The following is a 22,955-nucleotide window of genomic DNA, read 5'->3' on the forward strand; positions in this document are numbered from 1 at the left end:
AAAAAAAATAAATAAATAAACAATAAATAAATTGTGATGAGTATACAGCTCATTAACATGGCACACAGTCAGCAGAAATGTGTGAGGATTAGCTGCCAATAAAGATGGAAACAGAGGAGCCAGGGAGATAGCTCAGCAGTCTAGGTGCCTGACTGGCAAGCACAAGGACCCGAGTTGGATACTCGGTACCCACATGCTGTGCTGGCTCTGCCCCGGGAGTGCTAAGTTAGCCACCAAGACAGGGTATGGTGGTGTGTGCCTGTAACCCCAGCACTGGGGAGGCTGGAACAGGAGGATCACTACAAGTCCAAGGACCGGTATTAAATACATTAAAAAAAAGATGGAAACAGAGGTACAGATCAGCAGAGGGACAAGTGCTGCAAGAGAGGTCTGGGTTTGCAGAGAAAGAAGCCAGTTCCTCCAGGGAACAGAAGGCGCCCCCTGCCCACAGCATGGCTGTAACTCCTGCCTTCAGGTGCCCCTTCCACCTGTCACAGTGTCGTTGCTGTGAAGTACTCAAGTACATACCAGGAAACCAAGCTCGGCCCGGAGGAGGCACAGGAGACACTGGTTTGTTAGAGGACTGTACTGCAGGACAAGCGTTGTAGAACTAACTAGAGTGCACCAAGAACAGAAGATAAAGGAGAAAGAACAGAAGGCAGGCTACACACTTATTTTAGCTGGACACATTTTTTTCTAATTATTTTTGTGATTCTTGGGGTGAGAAAATGCTGAACTCAAGAGAGGGGCCAATGAACACAGCAGCTGCCTTGCCACAGGCAGAGGCAGGCTGGTGTAGTGTGGAACTGTCTTGCTGCCATGTAGGTCTACTTGAAGATTTGGTTTGGACATAGTTATCAGAAGTTTCTTCAATCTATCAATTACTCAATCACTCCCTCTCAGTCATTGGCGAGGCTTTAGAAAGCAAAGCTTAACTTTCTACAAAGAGAACCATCTGATCCTGGGGCTCTGCAAGGGCTGGAAAACTGCCAAAGAATTTCTCAAAAGAAGCAAACAACATAAAAATGAGCCCAAACCAACATGCATGTGAGCAGTTAAGGATCATTATTCCACACCTGGAATGCATACCACTTTGGAGTCCTGCTCTGTTTCTCAAAGTAGAACTTGAGCTCGTTCAAACGCTTGAGGTGCCCCCTCCTCACCATCACTGAAGGTCCCTGAGCAGAAGCAACAGGGACACAAGCAACATCCTGACAAAGCTCAAGCTGCTGGAAAAGAAAACTAGCTTTCTTTTAAGCAGGAAGAGAGGACTCTGCTGTGTATTTTAAAAATTCCAGAGAGAATGAAAGGTCATGAGAAAAGGAGGGAGAGCAGAGTCACAGCTGACAGGGAGGATGGAGGCTGCAGCGCAGCAGGGAGATGGGGAAGAGATGGGGAAACACTGAGCAGGGTAGACAGAAAGGTAAAGTTAGGGAAGGGGACAGCACCAGACAAGATTGAAGGGAGAGGAGCTGCTCACAGACTGACAGGACAGCCTAGGCCAGGGGTAGAGGACAATGTTAGCCCGTGACATGACACATGTTCTGTCCTATTCATCTCTTTCCCTCTTTATTTACAAAGGCTTCTGAAGAATTTTAAACCTTACCAATCAAATCTCCCATCTCTTTTCCACACAAATAGGTTTACAAAAAGGAAATGACTTCTGAATAGAACTTCTCAAAAAAACTGAATTTAATGTTTTTAGCTATTGTCTGCACATGCAAAAGTGCTTATACCTCTAAATAAGTAAATGTGCTAATTTAAAGCAGTGCCAATCACTTCACCTGACATCTGGTAAAGTTAAAAGTCTCAAGCGACCCTTCAACACTTCTGTCACCAAAGCTGAGCTCAGGGACTGGTTCTGTCCATCTCCACCACCCTCCCAGCGAACAGCTTCCCCCAGCTCTATTTTTCAGGCTTTCCGCGTCCACCTTGGACCTCAGCGCAGCTGGTCTGAGTCTGGGCTATGTTCACCCAGAGCCAAGCGTGCTCAGGGCTGTGCACATTGCCCTCCCCTTCCTTGCAGTGCCCTACCACTGCCTTCCCTGTCTCCTGCATGTGCCAAGAACATCTCCACCTTGGGAGGTGGGCTTCTCCTCGCCCCGACATCCAGCAGGTACCCCGCACTCACTCACTAAGGCATAGCCCTCATCAGTCCTTGCCCAAGACAGTGTCCAGACTGCCACTCCTCGGCCTCATGCACACACTGCTTTCCCTCCCTCCTGCAAACACCGTACTGAGATGGAACAATGGCCCTTCTTGAAATAGGAGACACGTAGGGAGACCTTGTGCTCGTCCTGACACAAGTCCCAGGCCCTCAATAAATACTGCTACACAAAAGAAGGCAAGCAAGATCAAGAAAGTACATATCATCTGTAAGCACTCTGCTTGCCATGTTTTAACACATGAACGAGGCACTTGTAATCAATATATTTGGCACCAGCCTTCATGTGCATTTCACGTGACCTGAAGGGCAAAAGCCAAGTGTTAATATTCGTACTGAAGACTCCAACTGGGGATGTGTAAGAAATTAAAAGCCATTTACAGCAATACCTTTTAAAAGTCACAAGATGGGGATGTAGTTTCATTAGCTCTCCACGCTGCACAGAAACAATGGGCTTGCAAGTCTGTGCTTGGGGGCACCTTCCTCTTTCCCCACATCCTTTTTTGGACGACAGCAACAGAATGGCAAAATAAATTCCACAATGTTTATTTAATCGGGTCTATGCGTTCCACTTTTGATCAATGGCCTTCAATATGTTATGGGTTCTGCAAGCTCTCAAAATAAAAACAGGTCACCGAAGCTACACTAGGTTATGGGTAAACTGGCTTCAATGTGCTTGTCTCTTTAAATAGTGCAGCATCACAAGCTAGCTTAAGCCAATAAACTCAACACTTTTAGAAGTAACTATCAATTACTCCACTCCATGAAACCTGGGGAAATCTTTCCTGTCATTTATGAAACTAATCTTACTTTTTTTTTTTTTTTGGCGGGAACTGGGGGTTGAACTCAGGCCCTTGTGCTTGCCAGGGAAGCGCTTATCTTACTGAACCACCTCTCCAGCCCCTGAAACTAATCTTATTAAAACCAAGCCAAGCCTTTCTGTATAATCAGTAGGCCTACAGGCTCTTTCCCTCTGATTGAGATATGGCAGGGCCTGCCTGTCTTCCACATAAGCTCCTTCCTAGAGTAGCACAGAAGTCACACACTAAGAAGGGAACTCTCCAAGGCCCTGTACAAGGCAGCAGTCCATGCTCACCACTTCGTCCTCGGTCCAGCACTTCTCAATCAGCTTGGGCACGGGCTTCTTTACCAGGCGCTGCAGGGCTTTGCCAGCATCGTAACTGCTCTCGTGTAGCTAGGATAACAATGATTTCAGTTAGTTAACAGTACCAAGTAACAGAACCAAGCCAGATCAATAAAAGACAAGCCCTACCTAGAGTCACACTCCTAGGTGGATGACGTATCGGTGAGGGCACAAAGACTCTCAGATCACTGAGGCATGGCCACCTTCCCCAACTCCAATTCCTCTGATGAGAGTGCTGTAGTTTGGGTTTTAAATGTTCAAAAGTCCTAAGTGTCAGAGGGTTGGCCCTTAGTGTGGTGCTACCCAGAGGTCATGGGAGCCGAGAGGGACACTGGCTGCCTGTCTTTTCCTCTCTCCTTTGGTTTCTGGGCCACCAGGAGGTGAGTATAGGTACAAAAGCAATGGCCAAGTGACCATATACTAGCGCCACTGAAACCATAAGACAAAGTGATCGTTCCTCAACTGGGTGTGGTGGCACATGCCTGGAAGCTGAGCCAGGAGGGTCACAAGGTCAAGGCCAGCACAAGGTAATCAGTGAGTGAGACCCTTTCTCAAAAAGGCACAATTAAACCCAAAACACAAAATAGAGCTGGGGCTATTGCTCAGCAGCACCACTGCCTGTTTGGAAAGCATCAGGTCTTCCGTTCAATTCCTGGTTCCAAACAAAACAAAAACACAAAATAACTCTTTTTCTTTATTAATTTTATTTCTTTCAGGTGTTTGTTACCATAATGGAAAGCTAACACAGACAACACTAAGTTAACAGAAGCAGCACCGAGACCCACAGGGCAAACATCAGGTGAGCATGCGGCCCAGCACGGCGTCAGGGCACAGCACGCACTCACCGTCTGCCCACCTCTTCTTCTATGTCCTCTTCCGGGGCAGAAACTGCTGACACCAACTTCACAGACCAAGAAACTGCAGCACAGGATGGTAAGTGGGGCTGCGCATCATCCTGCTCCAGCCAAGGGTCAGTCCCAGCCAGGAGGATGCCTACTCTCGTCACCCGCTCCCCAAGCAGCCTTAGCACATACTAGCTTACGGTCTTTCCTTTTAGCATTCCAGGTTTTGCTTTTTTGCAGTACCAGGAATAGAACTCACGACATTATACTTGCCAGGCAGAGGCTTATGCATTTAAGGCTTTTAATGGCAATAATTCATTTAAAACATTTACAGTGCCTAAAATGGGAGGGTTTTAAAGAAAATGAGCATGAAATAGAATGTTGACAATTTCATAGTTATGCATGAAAATAGGGGCCTTCAACCCCACATTTTCTCATCCCAGACAGGGATGGCAACATTGCCTGGCTCCCTGCAAAGGACTCTCCCAGGGCTTCTAGAGCCTCACGCACTTACACAGCAGAAACAGCAGGCAAAAGCCTTATGGATCTACGTTCCAGGCCCCAGCTGTCCCTCTAAAACCCTCACTGCAAACCTGCCTCTTTCTGGCCCTCTGACACAAGAAGTAATCGTGGCTGAAACTTGTAGGTCCAGTGCTACATGGTCAAAGGTACAAGGTGACCCTCCAGAAACACTTGCGAAACTAACGAATAAAAGCCTAAGAGAAGAATAAGGAAATGCATGCATTCTGCTCTGTCCCTACGCAGACTGGGCCCTATACTTGTGCCAGCTCATCTGACCTCATTCAGCCATATGTTGGCAGAGAACAAGGGACTAAGCTCTGGGACACAACAGGGGAAAACATGGCCTGTGCCTTCTTTCAGAGGTGCAAAAGGTAAGCAGAGATCCCATATTTCGCCTAATACCTACAACAAGTAGTTATTTGCCAATTTCTGGAACATAATAAGAATTTTTAATAGCATAAAAACAAAGTAAGAAGAGAAGATATATGTCTGGTCAATTTAAAAAGCACACTTTTAGTGGTAATCTGAAATCAAGTCAAAATGACCAAATCATAAATTTCTAATAAAAAAGCCTCATGGAAAAATTATGATTTTATAAGAAGTGATTACAGAGTATGAGATAATTAAAAGGAAGTGTGGAAAAACTACAGGCTGCAGGGCTGCTGGGATTTAAGTGCTAGCCCTATATCTGTAAGTCAGTCTCCTAGTCTTTCCCCTTGTTTGTTTGTTTATTTATTTATTTATGTATTTTGTGTGTGTGTGTGGGGCCAGTTCAGCCCACCAGGGGGCGGGGTTGGTTGGCATGTGGTGCTAGGGATTGAACCGCGGTCCCTGTGCTTTGCTTAGCCTAGTTTGTTCTAAGTAGGTGCTTTAGACCACTGAGCCATCTCACCAGCCCCCTTTCCCCTTGTTTTTTAAAGATGGGATATCTCACTAGGTGTCCCAGGCCAGCCTCCAACTTACCACCTTCTTCTTCTTGCCTCAGCTTCCCAGGTGCTAGCAATACAAGTGCACACCACTATCCCCAACTACTTCATTTAAAAATGAGGTCTTGTGAAAACATGTTAGTGACTTCTTTAAATAGGAAAAAAAAAAAAAAAATCCCACCTCCAATTTTAAGTTAAAAGAACCATTTCAAAGGGAGACAAGCACTGGTCAGGCTATAAACAAAAGCCACTGTTTTGCATAATTACTCATGTTAAAGCTATAGTTTATGAAACCTGATTTAAAACTCTGGTACAGTAAATAGAGTTTTCAAATTGTACGTACCTAGTACCTTAAGCACTTAAGGGCCAATTCCAAAGGTGAACTGAGTGAAGAGTGCCAGCCTGTGGAAACCTATGAAATTGCTGCTCCTAGCCAACCCAAGGAGAGCTTATACGGTAGCGTGAAGAAATGCTGGGGAGGCCCCCTCCACAGCGCCCTCGGTGGACTGCTAGGGAGATGCTTAGTGGAGAAAGAGGCTTCCAAAGTGCCCCACACTCACACTCCCTTCACAAGACGGTTTAGACCACACATTCTCCTGCAGAAGCTGCTGCAATACACTGGTAATTTGATCTTCCTACTTGATGGGTTCTTTCCTTTAATCCACTGGACTACTAAAATATTCCTACTTCTGATTTTCCCATGATAGGAACTCAACAGAACTCAGTACATTCGCAGAAGGCCTACCCCTCACTGGCCCATACAGACACAGCTGTGAAGTAAGAAGTGAGGAGTTATTTTTCCTAAGTGATGAAACACACCCTGCAGGAAGCGAGAGGATGGACGGCGCAGTGCTCATGCGTGTGGACAGGGCCAGCTCTGTAGGATGCTCTGCCTGCCCCTGCTGAGGCAAAGAGTACTGCTTCCACCAGCAGGGATCTCCTCTGCAAAAATGCTGAGCAGAAGCTGCACATCTTTAAGAAGCATTCTACAGAAGCATTCTCTGATCCACGGAGTATACTTTCCAAGACTCCAATGTGCCTGAAGCAGAGGAGTAGGGGACTCTATTAACAGAGATGATTTTGAATACATCTGTGCCGATGATCACTTTTAACTTATCAACAGGGCACACTAAGAGAGTAATAATAACTATGAATAAAACAGAACAATAACAATTTCTATCTTAAGTTACTTAAACCCTATGAATTATTCTGGAATTTATTCACCACAGTTAACTGCAATAGTGGAAAGCCCAATTGTGGATCAGGACAGGCAGGTGCAGGAGTCAGCTATAATTTACTTTTTCACTAACAGTATTTTCTGGATATCCTTAAGTTGTGATAGCGTATACAACATCCCACAGAGAAGGCTGCCTTCAGAGCATGCTGGGAAATGGCTGGACACGGGACATCTTCTATGCTTCCCACAGAGTCACACGTGCCAGGCACACCTCAGGTGCTGAACACACGCAGGGATAACAGGACCTGGAAATATGCAGCTGCAAGTGGAGCACCGGAATCAGCATGGAGCACTGCGCCAGGGAGGCATGCTCATGTGAGCAGCTCTTTAAAGAGCCCAAAGGGAAGGACCTACCTTCTTTGTTCAGAGCAAATAAGCCCTTCCCACAGTTTCTTTTGTGGATGATTATGATTTTCTTTCTTTCAATGAGGCCAACATAATATATGAAGAAGTGTTAAACTGAACATTTGTACTATATGGTTTATATAAATTAGAGCTAATGAGTTAACCAAAACACCAGCTATCTTAGATCTCTACAAAATATCATTAGAAACATTAGCCTCCAACACAGCATCAAGCACTATGAAGGAATTGAATGATTTCATTTTGTGGAAAACACTATGTAGGTTTCAAATTTTAAACACCTTCTCCAGACCACACAGATAAATCTTAGGACATTCAACACAGACTTCCTAATACTGCTAAGGTAAACAGTCCTCACTGTGAGTAAGATCTTCCACCATTTCCCTAGAGAAAGCTGTCAGAAGAAATTCAAATGAAGAGAGGGAAAAGCTCTCAGATGTCCTAAAGCTTCACTTTGTAGCCACAGAAAAGCAATTAAAGCAAGATAATTAAACCCTTCTGTCCATTTTGCAGCCTCACTGCCCGGTACAATCTGGGGTTGAATACAGTTTTGATACGGAGTGTACAGAACTGCTTATGGTGCACTACTGAAAAAAGATCACTGCTAAAAGCAGGGGCCAAGATGTAGCATCCTGACCCAAGCAGCTTCCAATTGTTCACAGCTACTGACGGCAGAAGACCTTGGATCCTTCACTGAGACCCCCACAGCAATGCCCACCGCTGAATCAGGGTGTTGTTTAGAGGAAATCACTCTATAATTCAATCTCTCTGGGTGCAGTGCACAGTGGGTTGTTTTTGTTATTTTTAATGCAGTACCAAGGATCAAACTCAGGACACTGCGCTTACCAGGCAGGTGTTTATGCCACTAAGCTATCTATCTCCCTGGCTCTGGTTTGGTTTTTTAATCCAGTTAGAGAAGTATTACAGGCTACCCTGCTCCGCTGCTGTCTACTATCTGCTCCGCATGCCTAAGCCAGCTCCATAGACTCATTTGGGCTTTGCTCCTTGTGAAAGTGCACATGAGAACTCTTTTCCTGTCACGGTTCAGACCTCCCCTACCGCATCCTGTGATCAGAAGTCCCAGGGCCACAATACACAGTAGCAGGAAGGTGTGGCCTCAGAGTCCTTCCACTCACACAGAGGAGCTCCAGTGCAGCTCTCCTGGCAGCCACTGGGCCAGCGCAGAGCTGCAGAAGCAGCAAGGATAGGCATGTGTGTGCCTGGGAGGGGGTTTGGATACAAAAAGTAATGGTAACTGCTACATACTGTTTGCTTTGGTTCCACTGTAACAAAAGTAACAACTACACTAACAACTGGGCACAACTGCTAGAAGCACAAAAGGCTCTTGAGGACTTCAGTGTCGTCTTCTTCTTCTTCTTCTTCCTCTTCCTCTTCTTCTTTTTTTTTGGTGGAACCAGGGATTGAACTCAGGCCCTTGCACTTGCCAGGGAAGTGCTTAATCCACTGAGCCATCTCCTCAGCCCCAGTGTCTTCTATACTTCACCAAAATGGCACAAGGTCTGAGGCATGGGATGAAGTTGTTACCAGCTCTGTTCCAAGTCAATCTAGAGGAAAATTTCAACTGTCAAATAGGCAAACCACTAGCAACCCTCTGCTGTGTCACAAAACAATGAAAAGCATTACATGAGACATGACGTGTCAAGACATAGTGAAATGCAGAGCTGGGAAGGTAAGCTCAGCAGTCTAAGTGTCTGCCTGACAAGCACAAGGATCTGAGGTCAATCCCCAGTACCACGTGCTGTGCCAGCCCCAAAACACGGTGTGGTGGCCCACGCCTTTAATCCCAGCACTGGAAGGCTGAGACAGGAGGATAACTATGAGTCTGAGCTGTATATGAGACCCTGTACCAAATAAACAATTTTTTTTAAAAAATTAAAAGAAATAAAACAATATAGTGAAATCCAAAACAGCTATGACTGTATGGTGAATTTACATGAGGTGTAATAATTCAGATACATGAGTAAGCAGGAACGCAAGAGCTGGGATGCTAGTCCTCACTGTACACAGGCAACTGCCTCTTTATGGCCCGGACCTCTCCCTGATTAGCAGTAAGGAAGGATCATGCCACAAAAGAAAACCACAGTTCTGCATAATTGCCCACGTTAAATCTGCTACTCATTTGCAGCCTGACAAATCATTCTTTGCTTATTACTTTCTATAATTTAATATATATAAGTGCTTTACTGGCAAGCTTCTCAAAAAAATAAATAATACTTAATGACTACCTACAGTTTTAATTAACTCATGATTGAACTTCCCATGGATTGCCATAAGCATTAAATTATACCCTTCCTCAAAGCTGCCACAGATAGAAATCTTGTTTGAACCTTTAATTCTCTTGCCTAAACAATTCAGAAATTTCAGCAAGTCTGTATGTTGGAGAAGAAGGTGAGTGAATGCACCTTAATGCCTGGTTATAAAACGTGTGATTTTACAGAGCAAGGACAAAGTCTTAATTTAAATAAGATTGAAATGTGCACATGTCCGAACACCTCATTTATATTACAGCAGTCATTAAACATCTCTGGTTCCCAGACAGTCCTATTAGCATAAACTCTGCATATCACCACAAGGTTTCCAGTTCCTACTCAGGCTTCTCATCTTGGCTGCCATTTTCTGTCTGCATGATGACGCAAATAAATTTTCCTCCTGGCATGGCTCAGCTGTCAGGCATCTCTGTTCTGTAATGAACCCATGAATTACATCTCCCTGCTCTGACATCTGCGGTCTCACACATCAAAATATTGTTCTTCAATTGTAATTTATAACTTAATTTAAATGTCCCTTTTCCTGTGACCTTTATAGATCAAATGGCACTAAATCTGGCAGCTTCTACCACATCAGACCATCCTTTTGCAATTATACCCATCCTAATAACTGGGGAAGAACCTCTCTGAGTTAGACTGCTTTCAGGTAGAATATTAAGACTCTGCACTCCATTAAGAAAAATATGAGATTTCAATCCTCTGCTATGCAAAATGTGCTGTTTATACATTTTAAGAAATTGATAGGATTTTCAAAAGCTGAAAAGAAAAGAAAAAAGGTAGAGTTTGGAATGACTGACACAATTCTTCACATGTTGTACTTTTAATTATTTCAATTATTAAAGTAAATGAAAAAGATCTTGTCAAAATATGTCAAAGACAATATATTTTGAAAAACTTGTCTTAAATTATAAGTAGTAAATGTTAATTTTAGTTCACATCTCCATCATCAATGACCTAGTATTGAGTATCAAATATGCTAGATGTATGCACTACAAGACTAGAATTAAAAGCATAAGCACAACGTTTGGCCACTGGTACACTAAACAATGCTATTTAGGCTCAGAGAGGCTAATATTCTGATGAGGGCACACTTCACCGACAATGGCAAAGACCCAGCACAGTAGCTAAGGGTAGGGATGGAGGGAAGGAAATAGTCTATGAACCAATCATCCCCCCATGCCTTTCTAAATAATAACAGCAACATTCCAGGAATTTATGCCATCCCCAGAATCACACAGAAAAGAGGAGGTGTGTGGACGCACGTGTGTGTGTGATTCAGTTGCTGAGCAGGGGGCGGCGTGTCACAGCTGTGTCAGACCCTTAGAATTCCACTGTTTCACACACCACTCTTTGTGGCCTAAGAACTAAGAGGAGGAAACAGACCCCGGAGGTTCAGTGTCTTCTCTAGCTGTGTTCCTACAGGTACCAGGTGCAAGGGTTCAACAGAAAACCCTGTTCCAGGGCCACGCCAGAGACAGAGTCCCGGCACCCAGTGTCTACCTGGTGGGAAACAGGTACAGGGAAGGGACTATGTTGCTGCCACAACTTGACAGATACACTTGCTGTTGTTCTTAGCCTGTGTCTTGGAGCTGAGCCTGGGGAGAGACAAGTGGGAACCAGAAACTCAGAAAAGAGGAAAAACAGAGCAACAAAATAAACACTATCACAAAAAAACCACGCAAAGTGTCAAGCAGCCTGATGGGCATGACATTTCTTCTGGAAAGCCCAAAATGACTCCACAGAGTAGGTTTCAAAATCAACAATGAGGGGCCGGGAAGATAACTCAGTACAATAAGCGCTTGCCTGGCAAGCACAAGGGCCTGAGTGCAATCCCCAGTACCGCAGAGAGAGAGAGAGAGAGAGAGAGAGAGAGAGAGAGAGAGAGAGAGAGAGAGAGAGAGGAGACTAAGTTTTCTTATAGTTAAAGAATAACAACAACTACATAAAATATACTATTTTATGACCAACTGAAAAATAAACAGTAATATATCAAACAACATCTCACTTTTAACTGATTCCCTAGGCTGATACAGCTCTGGTGTTAAGTTCTCATTTCTCATCTTCCCATCAAACCTGGAAATCCGAGGTCACTGTTCCCTGGCTGTGGAGCTTTAAGGTGTTCCAGATCCACAAGAAGTGAAGCCACAGCCTTGGGCAAGGATATGCAGAAGTAAATAGCAAACACTTCAACTGGCACCAGGTTCTGAACATTCAAAACAAAGCAAACTCTGAAGATTTGACCATTTCTGACTCTGAGGCCTACCTGAGACTGTCTTTATACCAACACCCACACCAAGAAAAGCCTGATACTGAAGGAACAGCCTAAGCAGGACAGAGCATCTGGCTCTAGCTGTGATTCTCTCCTTAGTTCTGCACTGGCTCTGGCATCGGGCAAATCAATGATCTCGCTGAACCTCAGTTTCATCAGCCACAGAAAGTGAGAAGAACTGAGATCCTACTTTGGATGACACACAATCCACAGTCATCACTGGCACTAGGAAATGATCAATTTGGGACAACTAACTAAAAAGGGAAGGGAGGGGAAGGGAAAGAACAAAGGACAGCAGCACAGGGAAAAAGTGAAGACCCAAGAGCTTAGAACCAACTTCATTTACCAGGAAGCACACAACCCTAACAGCCATGGAATGACACTGGTAAGTGTTAAATCGGCACACAGGTTTAACTCCCCACCCCAGGTGTGCCAAGGAAGGAGAACAAGTTGTAATAGCGCAGGAAGCATGAATTCTACTCGACAATACAAGACAGGAGGGAAGAGGAGACTGAGAGAGAAAATAAGTCAACGATTAGTTGGGAATTTAAGACAAACTCTTTGGGGATCTGTTTTGGTTTTGTGGTACTAAGGATTGAACACAAGACCTTTGCACTGAGCTAATTCCCAGCATTCTCTTTCTTCCCTTTTTTAGAAAAAATTTGGTACAGGGTCTCACTACACAGGTCCAACTCACAGAGATCGATCCTCCTGTCTCAGCCTTCCCAGCGCTGGGATTATAGGTGTATGCTACCATACCTAGTTCCGGGGCCTGCTCGTTACACCAGAGGTTCTGGGGCCTGCATAGCATGCGGTATAGGGCTCAAACTCCGGTCCTTGTGCTTATCACGCAGACGCTCAGGCTGCCAAGCTCTCCCCAGCCTTTTTTTTTTTTTTTAAATTTAAGACGTACCTTGCTGTGTTGCCCAGACTGCATTCTTCCTGCCTCAGACTCCCAGAATGCTGGGATCGCATGTGTTACCATACCTGGCTCTAGAGAAGCTTCTGAATATAAGAAAACTAGAAGCCTCAGGGGGTGTTCACAAGCTGTGCTGAACCTCAGCACATTTCTTTAGCCATAAGAGAAGAGTCCCAAGATAAAAAATTTAAGTCAAAATATTACAAGATGTTCTAAAATTACCAGAGTGGCAATAATATACTAGCTAAAGAAAACTTACAAATGTCATAACTGACCCAGGCCAAATAGGCCAGAGTGCACACTTAACACCAAGCAGCCTTAAACAGACCTCCTGGGTTCAAGGTGTGCCTCCTGATTTTAAAGTTCCTGTGAGAAGTCAAACTTTATACCCAGCTCTTCACATGAAAGGGTGGGTGGCTGATTAACCACTTACACAGGTAGCCTGCAGACAACGTCACAGTTAGAAACACACCTGAATTGAGCAGGTCTAGGCACAAATCAAAAGCCAGCAACGGAACGCAGGCGTTTGCTCTGAGCACACAGCGGAGCTGCCACCTAGAGAGGCCTCCGGCACATTCAGGAAGCCACACTGCTTATGCTGCTTCTCTGAGTAACAATGACTTGTCATGTGAGAAAGACCTAAATCTGGCTACAACTATGAATGGTTCAGGGCCACAGGTGGAAACTGAAACATATTTTCCACCTACTCTGACCATCCTCCCATCCTTGAAAACAAAAAAACAAAAAAACAAAAAAAAAAAAAAAGAAAAGTAGCATGAGAGAGCAGAAGAATGGAAGATTGACAGAAAAGCCGCACTGGACCGACCTCCTGCAGCTGCCACTGGACCTACTCATGTGTGCTGCATTGGTCTAAACAGTGTATGTGAAAGGTTTTAACTGGATTCCATCAGAAAGCTGATTTTAAAAAGTAAAAACACAAAAATGTTAGTTAAGACGTTCTGCATTAGTATTGAGACTTGTAAGTCATTGTAAGGTTATGCAAGCCACATTACTCTTCATCTTTTGGTTGTGGTACTAAAGTTATAGAACAAAGAAGCCCACAGAGACATACAGTAGTGCACATAAGGTTCCAGAGCTGAAAACTTTCTAAGTGTCTCCTCTGTTACCTGATAACTTCAGCCAGGAGCACAGCTTTAGTAAGGATGAGATAGCAAAAAGCCTCTGGGCAAGCAGAGCAGGGTCTCCAAGCAGTGTGGGCCCTGATCATCCCAGCAGCCCCTTACTCAGCCTTAGAAATTTAGCTACCTCACAGTTTCAGGTTCCTTACCGGGTAATGCGTCTCCAAAGAACAGACTACGAAGACTGCAAAATTTAAGAGAGGGGTGCTGGGGAGATAGCTCAGCAGAATAAGTGCCTGCCTGGCAAGCACAAGGGCCTGAATTCAATCCCTGGTTCTAGGGGGGAAAAAAAAATTAAGAGAGGAACTACAAAAGACAGTGAAGACACAAAAATTTGGCAAACTATTGCTCAAACCAAAGATTTCAAACTCTTAACAGGAACGTGTGGTTTTACAAAATGGTCACCAGCAATGACCACTCAGAAGCATCACATAAAGGTGGCACAAGGTGAGGATGTACAAGAAAGAGCCACATTTCTGAGACAGAGAGAAGGAAGGCATGGGTGGAGGAAGGAAAGTGCGCGTGCTGGGATACAGTCCAACAAGCATGAGGAGGAAAGGCAAGAACGGGATGGTGGGTGTCATTACCTAAAGACCCCAGCAAGTGGCCAGGCAGGAGGAAACGTGGAGCCTTCTGGAGATGAGGGCTGGTCAAGACACTAAAGATTGAGAGGGTAGCAGACTGGATTCCGGGCAGAGCTACGCCACAGGAGACCGAACAGACACCCAGCCTGGAAAGCTACAGCATCACATGCAGCTTGGGCTGAACCCAGACCCGCTCATATCGACAAAAAAGGTAGGACCTCAAAACCCCCCAAAATAAAAAGGTATGACCTCACCTCCAATAGCCCCTGAGAAACAGTACTGTGCTTACCATAAGGCCAGGTTAGGACTCGGGCAAGATGGACTCAGAGGTTCAAAGACTGGCACAGAGAAGGAGGAAACAAGCTGGGCAATCGGGGAGGGCAGAAACAGCAGCTAATGTGGCAGTTATGCACACAATTATATCTAACTAAATAAATATCCTATGCAGAAAGAAAGCCAAGTAGTCCTCATAGTATTTTATAAATCAAGTACCTTCAAATATTATACAAACATCAGTCACTACCAGAAATAATTTTATGCTCTCAGAAACCTAAATAAATTACATTATTAAAACATTCAAAATCAGTGGAAGACTCCTTCATGTGAAAATGTGAAGTCCTAAGAGTTCCAAGTCCAAAACTTTTTGAGTTTGACATGACATTCAAAAGGTGCTGGATTTGAGACTCCATGATAAGGGAGCTCAGTGGGCGCAGTCTATATAAATATTCCAAAATCCCCGGAATTCTACCATGTGGAACACTTCTGACTGCAAGCGTTTCAGATATGAGGTCCTCAGCACTATCTTTAGTAAAACCTTATGTAGCAGTGATTTTAACTGTAGCATGGCAAACAACGACCACCGGAAGAACTACACATCAAAGAAGATGCGAATGTGACCTTATTTGGAAAAAGGGGCTCCGTAGATGTAACCTGGAATCATGAAATAAAGAAATAATTCTTGATTATCAAGGTGGGCCTCAAATTAAACACCACAGTCTTAGAAAACACAGACTGGAAAAGACACAGACATACAAAGAAGGAGGCAAAATGAAGACAAGTGGGGAGGGCAGACTAAGCCCCAGAGGCCAGCAGCCTCCAGGAGCCTGCAGGGTCCAGGGATGGATGCTCGCAATGTGCACAGCCCTGGTGACATCCTGGTTTTATATTCATGGTCTGCAGAAGTACGACAGGATACATTGTGTTGTTTTAAGCCACCAGGTTTGTAGTAATTTCTTACAGCCATAAGAAACTAATACATCAACCTTCAAAATTTGGGGATAAAAAATTATTTAGGATAGCTATAAGAAAGCATTTTGTGACCAGTATAAAGAATTATAACTAAGAAGAATGTATGCAGTGTGTTAATTATTGAAACTGTCCTACTGATTTGATTTGAAACTGTCTCACTGCTATTTGTTTATGAATAAAACTATGGCAATAAATAAATAAATAAATAATAAAAAAAGGATTATATACTAGGACAAAAATTATAGATGTTATCTACCTACCTATCTATGCAGGGGCTTGAGCATCCCACAGGCTGGGCCTACACTGTTCTGCAGCGCCTCACCCAGTCTGCAGTACATTCAAAAACTCAGGTTGAGGGCCGGAGAGATAGCTCACTGGTCTAAACGCCTGCTTAGACAAGCAGAGGGACCAGGGTTCGATCTCCGGCAGATCACTAGGAGTCCACGCTGCATAGTGAGACCCTGTACCAAATACATTTTAAAAAAAGAACTCAGTTTGGCCCAAGAGCCCTGTGTGGTACAGGGCCCTGATTTACCCTAAGAGAGTGTTCACTTCTGGGATATGGGATCAGTACCATCATCCAGTACCCTCCTACAAGGGGCTGACAACAGCAATACATGCTTACTACCAAAAAATGAACAGGTTTTCCTAAAAATTTCTGTTAAACATAAAAATTTATCTTGAACTTCTAAATACTGTGCTATATTGCTTCATGCAGGAGCAAATGTGTTAATTTTTCTGATTTATCAAATGGATATTTCTTAAAACACTGTGTAAGTCTCAAAATATTGTACCAATTTTTTTTTTATTGTACCAATTTTTATAGGGAAGAAAATATATATAAAAAAAAAAAAAAAAGGAAAGAAAATATGAGCAAGAGGAGCCGGGGAGATGGCTCAGTAGAATAAGCGCTTCCCTGGCAAGAGCAAGGGCCTGAGTTCAATTCCCAGTTCTGCCCCCACCCCAAAAAAGCTAGAAAAAGGAATGTCTTAAATTAATAAATGAACTTTCTAATTTCTGCCAAATGAAACTGAAAGTAAATTATACCCCTGCTACAAGACTAGAAAATGTGACAGAGATATAAGAATGTCACTAGCCACTGTGACAGGGCTGCTTACTACATGACTGATTTCAATTCTAGCTTGTCCCAAAGAGGTTTGGCTTGCTCTATATGGCTCGAACCTAGTGCATTTACAATGAACTACATCTCCATTCCTTTCAGGTTCGAGACAGGGTCTAGGCTGGACTAAAACTTGTCTTTCTGTTGAGCCCTCCTAGGGTTCTGGAATAGCAGGTAAGTGTCACGATGCTGAGCTCCTGGTTTTATTATGTATTTAAGATGGGTATGCTTTTTAAATTTGTAAATAACACACAATACATGTTACAGAATTATTATAAAGATCAAACTGATTTAGCATATAAGCATGAATTTTAATTTTATTGCTGTTGTTAGTGATAGAAGGTATTTGATGACACACTCACATAAGCTGAAATGTACCTTAAGAAAAAATACAGAGTTCACCAAATGGGGAAGTAAAATTGTTGCATATAAAAATGGCTAATGCCACAATGTGGCTCAAAAATGCTACCCCTAGAGAAAGAAATCAGTCACCAAAGGCTACATACTATAAATCCCATTTACTGGAAACAGCCAGAAAAGGCAAATCCAGAGCCCTCCCAATCAGATTAGTGGTTGCCAGGGGCTAAAGGAGAAGGAGCCATCGGGAGTTACAATATCAGGTACAGGGTTTATTGGATGAGGGCTGGGGATGGGGTGGCAAAAAAATATCCTGAAACTGGTTGTGGAGATGCCCATCCACACAAAAGGCCATATACGTGTACATTTGCAACAGGTGAATTATGCAAAGTGTGTCTTACATCTCACTAAAGCTACCATATACAGGAAGAAAGAAATGGCTAAAGAAACTTGAGAGCAGCTCATAAGGAAAAGCACAGCCAGGGCTGTGGAGAGCTGTAGTGGGAGCAAGACAAAGGAAAGGAACTGACACGACACCAACATCACTGTTCAAGATACCATAAATGAAAGCGGCACCAGAACCACTATTTGGTGGAGGCCTTCTGGGCTTTCATCTCCCTTCCCACACCAGAGAGAGAAAGCTCTAGAAGAGAAGCTACACACTGCAGCAAAGGAACAAGCCCCTCAATCATCTCATTTTAAAAGTTATCTTCATCCAAAGGAGACCAAGAAATGTAATTTGGGTAAAGTATCACCTAGAACTTCAGAATAAAATTCAGTTATGAGATTTTTGGCCCAAAGAAAGCTATATTGGTAAATTTGTAAATGATTATCAAAAACAAAGCTCTGTTACTAACTGGTCCAAGAACAACATTGAAATTTACATGACACCCACAAGCCATTTTCATCTTCACTAGAAGACCCCTCACACTGCACCCTCCCTCACGTGCCCCCTGCACAGATGAAACACAACAGAGCCTGTCAAGACTGGCATCTATGAAGATTAATAAAAAAAATTTACAACATAAAAACCAATAACCAAAATTACTCTTTAAAAAAAAGGTTGGTGTACATGAGGTACTAGTGTGAACTTCCATAACAGAAAAACAAAGCATATCAACTTTTTCTGTTACTTCCTTCAACAACAAAAACTGTTCTCTCAAAAGCACACCAACAAACCAAAACAATAAACAAAGCTCACCATCCTACCTTAACCCAAGTCAGCGAAGGCCAACTCATCTGAATGGAGAAATAGTACAGTTGTGTGTGTGTGTGTTTCTCTGGTACTGGGAACTGAGCTCAGTACCTTGCACTTGCCATGCAGATGTTTGTGCTGCTGAGCTACCTACCTGGCCCTTGAATGGAAAAATAGTAAAAGAGGAAAACCTAATTAAAGGGTGCAGGTGCGAAATGCAGGTGACAAAGATCCCGACTGAGCCATTTCTGTCAACTGTTACAAAAGGCTTCTTGGCAAGGACCTGAGAACTACTACTCATAATTAAGTCCCAAAGGCTCAAAGCTAATCCAGTGCTGGAAGCTTAAGGGAGGTGTACTTAAGGCACACAACTAGAAAACCTCTGACAGAAATTCTACAGACTTAACTTTTTAGAATAAAAGAGGCAATGATCAAAGTAATCCTTAGAGCATGTCTATTTGCATATTCCACTCTGCCAACTTTACAATACCAAGTTCTGGATAATTGAGAATAATATGGCAACAGGGTAGGGCTTGGAAAACAGAGAGGATTAATACTCAACAGTTAATAATTATAAATCAGAGATGAAACATCACTGAACTACTAGAATCTTTAAACTCTTTGTTGAAGGAGAAATGTGTATGTGTAGATAAATAAGTAAATACATCCTCTCCTGAATGTGGAAAAAGCTTAGTTTAAGTGTCTCCTAGCCACCCACATTCCAGGGAAGAAAGCTGCCCAGGCCAAGGTGAAAGTATCACAGTGCCATTATAGATTTTACTTATATACAGAATGTATATTTAGTATTGGTGAGAAAAGGCAAATATAAAAAAATAAATAAATTAGTGGGGGAAACTAGTGAATACAAGTTTACTTTTTTTTTTTTTGCGGAACTGGGGATTGAATTCAGGACCCTGTGCTTGCCAGGGAAGTGCTTGTTCCACTGAGGCATCTACTCGGCCCTAGAAGTTTACTTTCTTAGGAGATGGGAAAGCTATTTGAGTCCAAGTACTGAAATCTAATACCTGGTTAGTGAAAATAGGTCTGTGTGGTTTGCCTAGAACACCACATTCTTAAACTATGGATTTTCTTTCCTCTGCAGCTGCTAAGTGTAACTACCAAAGTCTGTTCGTAATGGCTGAAGAGGACGGCTGAATCAGCCGATCAATCCCATTAGCAGCGGCCATTTACAGGTTGTCGGCACTACGCCTAAATGATCGACAAGCTCCAACTGTACAGAGAAGCCGCGCACAAACCGAACGTAAGGAAACACACTTGGCTCACACAGTCACATTTATAGACACAATCTTCCAGGGAAATACCACTGCTTCTTCATTTCTTGATTTATATTTAATGAAAAAAATCTAAATGTAAGTAAAACAATATAATATGTGAGGTGCTCACAGTTTAAAATGTCAAAAACTAGGACCGGTGCGATAGCTCAGCAGACTAAGTTCCTGTTTAGGCAAACGCAGGAACCAGTACGCTGAGCGAGCCACCGAGACCAGGCATGGTGGCACATTCTGTAATCCCAGCACTAGGGAGGCTGAAAACAGGAGGATCACTACGAGTCCAACCTGCATAGTGAGACCCTGTACCAAATACATTTTTAAAAAATCAAATACTTACATAAGACCTTTACAGTAGTTCTCCTTTTCCAGAGGGGATACCTTCCAAGATGGAACCAAACTCTATTCATACCACTGCGTTCCCCCATTCATACCTATCCTTCCTAAGGTTGAATTTATATATCAGGCACAGCATGAATATTAATAACTATAACAAATAACAGGGCGATTATAACAAGGTACTGTAAAAGAAGTTATATGGGATATCTCTCCCTCCCTTGCCTTGTTCTTACCCTTCTTGTAATAATCTAAGTGAATGTAATTACCAAATCATAAGAATGAGACATGAAGTTGTGGACACTGCACTGTGCCAATAGACTATGATTTTAACCACAAAACAATCACTGCAAGATCACAGGGTGGGCCTAATAACCAAGAGGCATCGTAGTGACTCTCTGGCAGACAAGGCATATAACATGGCTGCACAGGACGGGGAGAACTTATGTCCCAGTGGAGGGCAGGCAGCACAGCATTTCTCCACACTACTCAGAACAGCACATAATGTACATAAGAACTGTTTACTTCTAAACTTAACCACTTAATATTTTCATACTGCAGTGTACACAGGTACCGGAAACGTAGACACAACCTGCAGATCAAAGAAGGAACCTCTGTATAGGTTAACTAGCTATTTTCCCATGAGGACTCTGCTATTAAAAATATAAACAGTTGGGGCTGGTGAGATGGCTCAGTGGTCTAAAGCACCTACTTAGAACAAGCTTAGCAAAGCACAGGGACCACGGTTCAATCCCCCAGCACCACATGCCAGCCAGCCCCGCCCCCTGGTGGGCTGAGCTGGCCACACACATACACACACATAAATAAATAAATTAATTAAAAAATATATATATAAGCAGTAGACTTAAGCTTCATATATCCAGAGAACCATCTGTATTAAATTAAAATGAACCACACACTCCAAATAAATATTAGAGCTTGTCAGGCTGGATAAAAAAGCAAGGAACAACTAACGTTTACAAGAGATGTACTTTACTTACAAAGAAGAACACAATGCAAGGAAGCTAGTAAAAGTCACACTTTACAGAAAGCAAGTATAAGAAAGGAACAGTCTGTCTAATATAACAAAACACACACATCCAGACAAGAGGTATTCCTAGACAGAAAGAGGCTCAATACAAATAAAGTAAAAGGGCCAATGCATGGCACACACACAAGTATTACTAGTATTCTTGTGCCTGATAAAACTTTAAAATTGTAAAAGCAAAATTTGGAGCCAAGTGTGGTAGTCCAAGCCTATAATCCCAGCTGAGGCAGGAGGACTGACAGGAGTTTTAAGGCCAGTCAAGGCTACAAAGCAAGTTCAAGACCAGAGATTAGCCTCAGGACAAGAGGGGAGAGACTGCGTGAGAGGCTGTGGTCTGCTGTCCCCCATCAGTCCCCAGTCATCCACAATCTCAACTTGGTCTCTTCTGGCAGGGGACCACAGCATTTACCCTCCTGGCAGAGGGCTGGGCCCGGTGGCTTCAGCAATGCTGCAGCCTGAGCCTCCTCCACTGGACGAAGCCCTCCCTGCTTCCCACAGTCACCTAAAAAGCCGGACTGGCCCACTCACTCCTGCTTTGGGGGGTGGGGGGAGGGGAGACGCGCAGGCGGGAGCATGGGGAAGACTGAGCAGTGGCAGGAGGCTCACAGCTCCTTGACTTTGGGCTTTCGGCAGGACCTGAGCTTAGGAAATATTGACACAAAGGACAATGAGAAACTGAATGGCCACTGAGCTCTCCCTAGGCCCCTGTCAGCACTCTTCCTGTAGGTAGAGACCTTGCACAGGTTCTTTGGATGCCTCCCGGGCACACTCAGATTGGTTTGGGGTTTTTTTTTGGCAGAACCAGGAATTGAACTCAGGCCCTTGCGCTTGCCAGGGAAGTGCTTATTCCACTTAGCCATCTCCCTGGCCCCACACTCAGATTGTTAACTACAGTGAAAAACGTATCCCAATATCTTGGTGAAAAGAGAGTGAATTTAAATGGCAATGGAATACCTATCTCTGACAAAACTAAACAAAAAAGGGGATATAAATGAAGGACCATTTTGTATCCATGACAGATACACAGCTGCTTTCTCTTAATTCAATGAGAAGAAAGATTTGTACTAATAGTGTTTGGACAGAATATCGTGTCTGTATCTTGTACTATGAAAAACCACTAAGAAGACAACAATATGCAATGTACTAATTATTGAAACTGTCCTACTAATTGGTTTTGCAACTGTCTCAATGCTATTTCTCAATAAAACTAATTTAAAAAGGGAGTGAAATATGTATTGAGTAATGCCAGGTACTGAAGAGGAAGACGTGAGAGAAACCACTTCTGTGTCAGGGTAATATTTCCACTTCTTTATTTTCTTATGGCCCTGAGACCTAAAAAAGAACTAGACAGTACCAGCTGTGTATTAAGCCGGTAATAAATGTTACAAATGGGGAAACCAAACCTCAAAAGCCAAAAGCCAAGATCACAGTCAGCAAATGGAAATCATTTTTATAGCCCTAGTCCTGAAGCTCATGTACTGTAGCATCCTCACTAATTGTCCTTATGAAAGAGGGAACTAAAATGTCAAGTCCACAAAAACTGAAATTGTTGCATCTTTTTTGTTTTCATAAAATATTTTTAGTTTTCTGTATAATTATTTGATAACTAATACAGAGCTGTATAACATGTAAAAGTCACTTGACAATTTAGTAAATTAATTAAATTTAGGAAAACGGTTTATTACCAAGCATGAAGATATATAGAAACTTGACTTTCTTCTTTCTTTCTTTCATGTGTTAATACAGGGTCTACAGGGTCTCACTACTTAGATCGGACTCTCCTGTTTTCAGTCTCCCAAATGCTGGGATTGCAGGTATGCACCACTAGGCCCAGCCTCAGCGTGACCTAGGGATGAGGCTGGCATGGCACACCGGGGCTTGAACCCCTGCCACTGGGCTCTGCCTAAGCTGGTGCTTTAGTCCAATGAGCTATCTGGTTGGCATTGAAACTTGACTTTTTTTGTT

General features: G+C 43.3%; 1 protein-coding gene across 7 annotated transcripts in view; it reads right to left on the reverse strand.

Moving 5' to 3' along the window:
- Window positions 1–22,955, reverse strand: part of Rere (arginine-glutamic acid dipeptide repeats) — a 451,075-nt gene that overhangs the window by 111,680 nt on the left and 316,440 nt on the right. For all 7 annotated transcript variants that reach the window (XM_004639633.2, XM_023699557.1, XM_023699553.1 and 4 more), the window contains one exon: window positions 3,261–3,359. In XM_004639633.2, the coding sequence (XP_004639690.1) occupies window positions 3,261–3,359 (99 nt within the window). The remainder of the gene's footprint in view (window positions 1–3,260; window positions 3,360–22,955) is intronic.

Source organism: Octodon degus, unplaced genomic scaffold, assembly GCF_000260255.1.
Source record: "Octodon degus isolate 3935 unplaced genomic scaffold, OctDeg1.0 scaffold00113, whole genome shotgun sequence".
Taxonomy (NCBI): Eukaryota; Metazoa; Chordata; class Mammalia; order Rodentia; family Octodontidae; genus Octodon; species Octodon degus.